The sequence below is a fragment of the Typopeltis vanoorti genome, chromosome 12 (assembly GCF_054136105.1).
Source record: "Typopeltis vanoorti isolate ZY-2024b chromosome 12, IOZ_Tvanoo_1.0, whole genome shotgun sequence".
NCBI lineage: Eukaryota > Metazoa > Arthropoda > Arachnida > Uropygi > Thelyphonidae > Typopeltis > Typopeltis vanoorti.
In genome coordinates this window covers 49265232-49275551 of record NC_143560.1, presented here as the reverse complement: position 1 = coordinate 49275551, position 10320 = coordinate 49265232, and the positions used below count along the sequence as shown (strand labels likewise).

General features: G+C 35.8%; 1 protein-coding gene across 1 annotated transcript; it reads left to right on the top strand.

Annotated features, from left to right (window-relative positions):
- Positions 1-673: 673 nt before the first annotated feature.
- On the top strand, positions 674-9681 carry LOC150100775 (uncharacterized). Its single transcript, XM_090401741.1, has 2 exons — positions 674-808; positions 7108-9681. The coding sequence occupies exon 2, from the start codon at positions 7708-7710 to the stop codon at positions 9274-9276; it is 1569 nt and encodes a 522-aa protein (XP_090257867.1). The 5' UTR covers positions 674-808; positions 7108-7707; the 3' UTR covers positions 9277-9681.
- Positions 9682-10320: the final 639 nt, after the last annotated feature.

The window sequence follows — 10320 nt, the reverse complement described above, 5'->3', positions numbered from 1 at the left end:
TGGAAGGCCAAGGACTCCCTGGATAGATTATATCCAAAACCTTGGGTGGACACGTTTGGAAATCCCACCAGAACACCTGAGCTTGGTGGCAGAGGATCGTGACCATTGGAAGTTCCTCTTGCAGCTGTTGCCCCCATAACCCAATTAGGAAAGGTGGGCATTGAGGATGTATGTATGTATGTTATTATTATTGTTGTTGTTGTTAAGAGGCTCTTTTTGATTTTACGCTATGAAAAATAAGTAATAATGACTCACAGCAACGTTCGCGGGACGAGACAAAGCAAAGTATCACGAACTGTACTGTCGTAATAACCAGATCTGTGCTTACTATTCACCTTGAATATAAAAGGCATCAGGTTTCTGCTATCACAGAGAAAATTCAAATTCGGATTTTAAACTTTATTGCATATAAAATTGCTTGTTCATTTAATTTATAAAAACACTGTTTTTTTAATAATAATTATAACTTATTGGAAATATTTATCAAGGAGTTAAAAACCACAAAAAATAATTAAAATATTTGGCACACCTAAATGCAGAATTTTTTACACAACAAGGTATTATGGTTACTTAATTTGTAATTTACACCAATAGGTGTCGTTGTTCAGAGATTATGAAAAACTTCATGTTTAAATGTTTAAAAATTTATATTAGTCGGGATTGTGCATTTTCTACGGTTGTTAATTAACAAATATGTTTTTTTTTTTTTTTTCAATTATAGTACTGTAAAGGAGCACCTTGATTTCAAGTGCTGTGCTCTTTGACTGTGAATAGAGAGGGAAAGGAAGCGGAGAGATAATTGATGGACGTAGGTTTTGTATACATTGAAATCTAAGTAACTGTGAATAATTTCGATCTATATTCATTTGAATTTCATACTGTTATTCGGACAACATTTTATACAACCAGAAACCAATGAGATTTATATATAAAGCCTTGTCAGTGCTGATTGTATAAATACCGGATTTTATATCACATTAATTAAATTAATGTGATATTAAAAATTAAATAATTAAGGGCTGGTGGTGGGAGGACTAGGGGCCATACATGGAAGCTGGGCAAAAATGTGGTTAACAGGGGTGTTAGAGCTAGGTTATTTATTTGGAGGATGGTAAATGAGTGGAATAAGCTGCCAGAGTCTGTTGTGGGTGCTATGACCGTGAATGAGTTTAAGGCGAGGTATGATAGATACTGTGTGGAAGACGAATAGTTGTTCCTGACATGATGTTAAGGCCTCCCTCGATGAGTCTGTCGACTCCTTGGAGTTGCCCGTAATAATAATAATTACTTGGCAGTTTCATTTCAAAGTTTGCTCAGTCATAGAATAACTTCTCACTGGTTTTAAGTGACTATAGTCAGAAGATACAACATGTTAAGTGTTTTGTACCATATTCAATAATGAAATCTGTGAGTTTGTAGTATAACATTAATTAAAAGATTTATTTATTTATTGCACCTATTCTTTCAATATGATCTGCGTATCATTAAACTATAAAGCCAAAAATGTCACAGTCTCTAGCTTCCTTCAGCAACATCTGATTACACTGCTAGAGGACTCAAACGTTTCCTCCGACATCAAGCCACAGACTTTTCTAGCATTATAAATGTGCCAGAAGCGCAAGTGTTATTTGCTGCTAAAATGAGATTAAACCTCGACCAAATTGGAAATAATTTTGTGAATATCAGTGATAGTAACTTTATATATGTTTATACACATACACACTGCTTGGAAAAAAGTCATGGACATTCATGCAATGACAGTCAGACACCGATGGGTAAGGTGCATTTTGCCATGTAATGAGTCACATGTTTGTAGTCGGTATAAATTGAAGGAATATGATGCTCCTAAGTCATTGCAACTGTGTCCAGGTGAAATGGCTGTGAGAAGGGTACTGATGGAGTCCAAAAGAGGCATTGTGATAGGATGTCATGCTCCAGGCCTATCTGTTCAGCAAATTGTTGACAAATTGGTCCATCCCAGGTCAACAATCAGTGATGCCATACTGAAATGGAAGTGAAGGGGAGTCAGTTGCAAGTGCTACCCACATTGGTTGACCCACCACACTCACCAAACGTGACTGTAAAGTGCTGTAAAGGATAATGCGTAAAAACTGCCACTTGCTGGCTGATGTATTGAATGTGGAGTTCTGGGCATTGACTGGAATACAAATTTGCACAAAAACATTCAGAACCAAGGCTCACAACATACGTTTCCATGGTAGGACTGCAATATGAAAGCTCCACATTATCCAAATCAATATGCAGTATCATCTTCAGTGGTGGAACGAGCTTATACAATGGGATGTGAAAGCTTGGAAAGCTGTGTTATGGAGCAGCGAATCATGCCACACCCTCTACTGAGCAGATGGATGAGTGTGGCAGATGCCTGGCGAACGTTTCTTACCAGAGTTTTATTAAGGATTAATATGAGGATTAATAATCATGAGGTGATGATGGTATGGTTCTGTTTTTCCTGGTTTGGCTATAGATCTGTGTTTGTAGTACCACAAACATTGAACTCCAAGAGGTTTCTGGACAATGCAATGCTTCCTGCTGTGTTTAGTTTCCATGGAACTGACTATTGTCTCTTTCAGCAACACAGTGCATCATATCATGAGGCTGCAACTGCACGGTTTGTGGAAATGAACTTTATCATACTTGACTGATCTCAACCCTGCTGAACATCTGTGGGATGAACTGGAGGTCCTGCACACACACACAATAGTGTAGGACCTTATTACATACCTACATTCAGAATGGTCCAAATTTCCTTTGATTTCTACCATATGCTTGTGAAAAGTATGCCTATAAGACTGCTGCAATCATCACAGTGAAAGGAGGTCCTACATCTTATTAAGGTGGGTTCCATAGCTTAGTTTGTGATGATAGTATGAGGAACAAACTATGGTGTCCATTGACTTCTTTCCAAGCAGTATATATATATATATATATACTTGCCCCCCCCCTCCCCCACTGAGTTCCGGACTGGTGAGCCAGTAAGACAAAAAACATGACATAAAACGTTTCAAATTTCGGCTTATCTTTTTATATATATAGAGTAGATATATATGTGTGTATACATATATATAGCAAGATGCAGGCTTAGATTAGGCTTCCAAATGGGAAATTAGAATCCTTATCTAAAACTGTGGAATACTGCAATCCAAATTTCCATGTATAATAGGAGGCTTAATAGCTGAGTTTGTGATGATACTGTTTGGTTGAAAAAACCTGAGTTTGGATCCTGTCTTGGATGTAAAGAACCTTTTTAAGTTTTTCAACCAAAGATGAGTTAGCCAGTCTTGTGCAGAGTTTTTCCTCCTAGAAATTCAGTGTTTTCATTCTACAAACATGTACACCAGCCAGAAGGATGCTGTCAGAGATAATACTCTGGCTTCATAGTTATAGCTCAACACAATGACCACCACTCAAAGGTGTATATCTTGTCTCTGAGTCACAAAACAAAATAAATAAATACACACAGACAGTTGTCTGAGACATTCCCATGTTGAATTAATGCAACATGGGAATGTAATATGTGACTAATGACATATGGATAAATTCTCTCTGAAAGACAGCACTGCATACAAGTGTATGTGAAAATGGTCAACTTTATTAGGGGTATGATATTGAGAGCCATTAAATAAGTATCTTTGAAACTATTGTCCTTCTAGGGTGGCTTTACAGCTTCTCAGGTATGCTGAAAATTGTGTGAGAAACAGAAAACATGATGCTTCTATTAGACATGTGACCATAAACAGCCAATTGATGCAAGCAGCAGACAGAGGAGCAAGGATTGTAAAATCTAATAGATCTGTGGCAACTTCCCAAATGATGTAGTATACAGTAGAGGACTGCAAGATGCAATTATGAATATACTATTCATTGGTATCTTGAATGATATTTAATTGCAGATGAGCACCGAGGATAGCATGTGTTACTAGCAAAACAAACAAATAAAAATGAACTGTAGTTGATAAATAAGTGGTGCACACCAGAAAAAGAAGAGAATACTAATTTCAGTGATTTCATGTTGATAGGACAAAGTATGCAACACAAAAAGCATGAGCCCATAATAATTTTACATCAATTCAAGACAGTAGATTGATGGTCTGTGACAGGCCTTAAGCTTCAGTAGAGCATTGGCTGAATGATGCAACCTTTCATTACATGCAATATAATTGCATGTAATGAAAGCAGATTCATCATCATCAATTTCCTGATATATACCCCCAAGTAGTGTTCAGGTTACTATGATAACACTACATGATTAAGTTTACATTTTTATTAATCTCCTATCCACAATTTTGCTCCAAATTAGAGTATTACTTGTAAGCATTCTGACATTGTCATATCTAATCTTCTAAGTCATTTCTGACTGAATCAATTCACCTGGACCTTGGTCTTCTTCTGGGTCTCTTTCCTGCCATCTTGGCATCAGCCACCTGTTTTGCTAACCTTTTCCCCCATTCTATTTAAGTGGTTGTGCCACCTTAGATTAGCTCTGCTGATACATTCTTGAATGCTAATAATGTCAAGTTCCTTTCTAATATCTTCATTTTTAATATGATTGTGCCATTGATGCCATCAGTTCACTCTCCTAATTTTTCTCAGAATCCTCATATCTGTAGTCTCTAGTCTTTGATCAAGTGCTTCATTTCTAACCCAACACTCAGATCTATAACTTAAAAATTGGTTTGAACACAGTCTTTTATACTACTAGATTGGTGTTTTGGCTAATTTTTCTCTTATTCCATGTAAATTTATTCAGCTGGCTATCCACCGTACCAGCTTTGCTTATTCTGTTGTCTATTTAGACAAGGTTTTTAGTGAAGATGGCAGGTTAAATCTGGAAATAAAAAAAAATGTAGGCTGAAGTTTTCTATGTTCCTGGCTATTTTCACAGTTTTGGTCTTTTTTGATCTCCAGAAGAATTAACTCTCCTTGGACTGGCATTTACCTCCAATCTCTCTTGGGACAAACATCACACCAATAGCTTCCCTTTCTCAGTTTCTAAAAGACTAGGTATTCTTTTCCACTCAAGAAGCTATTTTACACCCACCAAGCTCCTAACCCTATATAAATCATAAGTTTGCCCATCCTTACATATTTGAGGTTGTGCACCTAAAACCTACTAAAAAATCCTTGATGCTATCCAGAAGAGAACAGTTCAGCTCATAGATGACCCTGCCATCACAGGCTCACTTCAACCTCTATCGCACTGGTAGCAACTCTATCTCTTCTACATATACTTCCATGGTCACCGTTCCAGTGAATTTGCAAACATCATTCCTCCACTTGCTTAACAGCAAGGTTAGGCCTGTTAAAACAAGAGTAGCAACTATCCAACATCCTTTTTATAGTACAACTGCAAACTCATTATATTTGCTTCTCCTCTTCATCATTTATTTCATCTGCTTCTGTCCTCTGGAACAGCCTTTCCCATGATGTGTTTCACAAAAATTTCAATTTACAGATTTTTAAGAATGTCAATAGATTTCTTCTTAATCAACACTTATCTGCACTTCGCACGCACGCACACACAGCACTGATGTGCTGTGGATTCTTGTAACTCTCATGTGAAGGATCAGTGGCGTATTTAGGTATTGGCCCAGGCTTAGAGCGGCAAATTTTGAGGGGCAGCAGAAATTTCCAGGTTCTCATTTTTGTAATATTAAACATGTTCTTTATATGCCGCATCTGCTTACAAGTAGAGAAATATTTTTCTTTTCCTCATTGTAAGTTTAGTCTACAAGCATATTGGCATGTAATCAGATTCTGCACACCAAAACAGACTGAGACGCGTGCACGGAAAGCTACTGTATTGTTGTCAGTAACTTGACCCCTTTCTTGATCCCTTTTTTGCTGAGCACATTGCCAAAAGCGGGAAAAAAGAAAAAGGTTTCATTTCCTATCTTTCCTTTGCCATGCATGAGGAATTTATTAAAATAATGAGTAAGGAAGTAATCAAATTTATTGTCGAAGAACTTAAAATAGCTAAGTACTATTCCATAAGTGTTGACTCAACACCAGGCTTGTCTCATGTTGATCAGCTGTCCTTCATTGTACAGTATGTGAAAGAACATGGAACTCCTGTGGAATGTTTCTTGCATTTCATTCCCAAGGTAAGTCACAAATCTGAAGAGTTACAAGAGGCGATTTTGACTTCACTAAACGAGCTTCGAATTGATGTAGCAAATTGCAGAGGACAGGCATATGATGACGCTAGTAACATGTCAGACAAGTACCGGACTGCAGCAAGAATTCTTGCAATAAATCCATTGGCAGAATTCACATGATGCGCTGGATATTCTCTGTCTCTAATTGGTACTTGCACTGTCGAATCCTGTCCGTACTCTTCTGCATTTTTTTATGTCCTTCAGAAACTGTGCGTATTTTTCACATCTTCAACACATCAGTAAAGCACCTGGAAATTTCTGCAAAAGTAATCAAACTTCCTTCACCTACTCGTTGGTCAGCTCATGATGATTCCTGTCAGAGTCTTCGTGAGGGATGGACGGAAATAATTTCCACTTTGTCTGAAATTGAAAATGACACCACCCAGAAGAAAGTTATGTGATGTGAAGCAAGTGGGATTCTGCAGCAACTTCAGTCACTGGAGGTTGGAATCATGACCTGCCCATAGGCAGGTCATGAGGGGCGGCACTTTCTGCGGGCCTAGGGGCGGGAAATACCTAAATATCCCACTGTGAGGGATAAATATATATATATATATATGTGTGTGTGTATATATATATATATATATATAGTGTAGTCAGTACTAATGGTGTCTCTTGGTTTGAAAGACCTGGGATTTAATCCCATAAGTTAGCCAGTCTAATTAGAGGTGGCAGAGTTTCTCATCCTATAAAACAGACAAAGCATTTTGAGAATACATGATGACATTTGGCAGATATAGCTATATGGATAAGATTAATTGTTCTATCATAGCATTAAATAAGTTTATATAAAATCAATTTATTTAGTTTGATATAAATCTAATTAAGTCAAACACATTATAGAGGAGGGAAGATATTTCATTCAATTTAAAATTAGAGCCAATTTTTTTTTTTTGAAATTCATTGATTTATATTTTGTATATTTCAGATGAAGATATAGCTCATCAGTCCTTCAAGTAGCCACATTGCAGTTTCCAAGTTGTGTATCATTTATATGCAGTTGTGTCCCAACTAAACGTGACATATTTAGTAAATACCTTGTTAGTAGTGAAAGGAATGAGAAGCGAATAATATATATTGCAGTGATGGAGTTTCTGAAATAACAATATTTTATAGAATGGATTTACCTGTCATCAGTGTTTCTAGCAGTTCGGAGCTGTCGCTACAAGAAACTCCTGTTGTTATGCCAGTTCTATGTGACCTTTTTATGTATAGTTCTTATGAACCTTCACTTTCTAGAGAGAATTTTCTTACTGCTTGTAACATATATGATACACATGAGGAAAATACATCAGAAGCTTATACATGGTTATTTTCAGAACAAATGCATATTGATACTGCTCAAGTTCTTTTAGGTGCAGAACATCTTAAATGAAGAACATGTTAGATAACATTTTCCTATAAGAAGTTCTTGCAAACAAAAAAATAAAAAAAAATCACATAAAGAGAAAAAAAATTTGTTTGTAGAATTTGTAAGAAACATTTTTAACCAAAGGAAATCTTCAAGTTCACAGTAAGATTCACACAAATGAAAAACCGTACATGTATGAGACCTGCGGGAAAAATTTTTCAGTCATCTATTCTAGATAGACACAAGGAAATTCACATAAAAAAGCAATTTTTTGTATGTGAAATGTGTGGCAAAAAGTTTTCCTCCAAAGGAAATCTTAATATTCGTAAAAGATTTCATGCAAAGGAGAATTCTTTTTTATGTGAAAATTGTGATTTTAACTCTTCAAGCAAAGAAGTATTTAATATGCATAATAATCTTCAGGTTACAGAACAATGCTTAATTCTCACTGCCTCAAGGAATTATGTACAGAAAACAAGTAATCACAGTAAATCTCAAGCAAATGAAAAACGATTCATTTGTGAAACTTGTGGAAAAGGCTTTGCATTCAGAACAAGACTAAATGAACACAAAAGAATTCATAGAAACGAGAAGCCATTTATGTGTGAGACATGTGGCAGTTCATTTAAACAGCAATGTAATTTTATTGAACACAAAAGAATTCATTCAAACGAGAAGCCATTTATGTGTGAGATATGTGGAAGTTCGTTTAAGCAGCAATGTAATCTGATTGAACATAAAAGAATTCATACAAACGAGAAGCCATTTATGTGTGAGACATGTGGAAGTTCATTTAAGCAGCAGTGTAATCTAATTGAACACAAGAAGATACATACACATGAGAAAGCATTTAGTTGTGAGATTTGTGGTAAAAAGTTTTTGCGCTCAAGGGATGTTGGGGTTCATATTCGAACTCACACTAAGGAAAAGCCATTTTACTGTGATGAATGTGGGAAAAGTTTTTCCACATCAAGTTACCTTAAAGTCCATAGGCGGATGCACACTGATGATAAACCTTTCACTTGTGAGCTTTGTGGGATGAAATTTAAATGGAAAAAGCGTTGTGATAATCATGTTAAGAATCATCGATCAGATAATTCTTCTGGAACTTTGCACACTGAAGTTTTGAAAGAAGGCTTTTCTGTGCAAGAAGTAGATATAGATAATGAACGTTTTAAGTGTTTAACATGTGAAAAGACATTTTTGCACATCAGAAGCTTTCTTATACATAAAAGGAGGCATTTAAATGAAAAACCGTTTTCATGTGAAACATGTAGTAAGAACTTTTCAAAAAAACAACATCTTGAAATACATTTAAGAGTTCACACTAAAGAAAAGCCATACATGTGTGAAATTTGTGGAAGAAAATTTGGTCAAACCCAACATCTTAAAGATCACAGTAGGGTGCATACTAGAGAAAAACGTTTAATATGCCAAATTTGTGGGAAAAAATTTTTTGTACCCAGAGATACATATGAAAAAGGAACCAGTGATGATCATATGTTTAAGTGTTGCCATTTGTGTCAGCAACAATCCTGTAACTGGCGTAATATATTAGATCAGTGCAATTTTCCAAATGGTAGACGTTTCATGTGTGAGATATGTGGAAAAAAATTTCAATTACCTCATCATCTTACTCGGCATCGGCGAGTACACACAAAAGAGAAACCTTATACATGTGAAATGTGTGGTATGAAGTTTTCTCAGTCGGGACATCTTTCTCAGCATAAAAAACGGCATCACTAATTATTAGTTTTGGAAGTTGGATCAAAATCATATGGTTAATAATATCTCTGACATACTCAGAGAGACAGTTTCTTGAATAGTCTTTTTGTATTAAAAAATATCTGTAATCTGATATAAATGTGTTATTGTTCTATTTATTAATTTAAGTGGCAGAATATTTTAAACTTTTGTATCAAATATTTGAAGACACTTCGATTTGATGATACTTGCTATATTTGTGTCTTTGTGTGTGTACTGTTTGATTAAGAATATGTATAGTCTGAAAATTTACATAACATTATCTGGTAATGTAACTAAATTTTTATCAAATGGTTACTCTGACTGTTCAGTACACGGTTGGTTTGAATTGCACTGTAAACCTGAAAATAACTAGATAGCCTTCAAAGTTTTTTCCCACCTGGTTTGAATATAATAAATTTAGTTGAATCCTTTATCCAAGCGTAAGCAAACAAAGTTTGTGCCTGAAGTATCTTCAGGACTGAGACAATGTCTTGTTTTAGTATCTCCCATAATGCAAAGCACATCTCCTTGCAGACATGTATAATGCTATGCATTAAGGGAAGGGCCACTACCCAGACCGGTTTTGACCTTTATTGAGGTCTCATCAGTGGGAGCCAGACCAAGAGGTGGTGATACTGAGGTGGAAGCAATGAAGAAGTCATATTTACTTGTACAAGTTGCAAAAAGGTGTCTCACCTTATTATTAAATTACTCTGGATTTAGAGAAAGATGTTGGAAGTTTTTTCCCACTTGGTTGGGTATAATAAATTTAGTTTAATCCTTTATCCAAGTATAAGCAAACAAAGTTTGCACCTGAAGTATCTTCAGAACCGAGGCAACTCATGCTAAAGGTGGACAAATCACTACTAAAAAGCTCTCATCACTACTTGTCTTAGTAGTGATGAGAGCTTTGTCCACCTTTACCATGAGTTGCCTCGGTTCTGAAGATACTTCAGGTGTAAACTTTGTTTGCTTATACTTGGATAAAGGATTAAACTAAATTTATTATAGTCTAACCAAGTGGAAAAAACTTCCAACATCTTT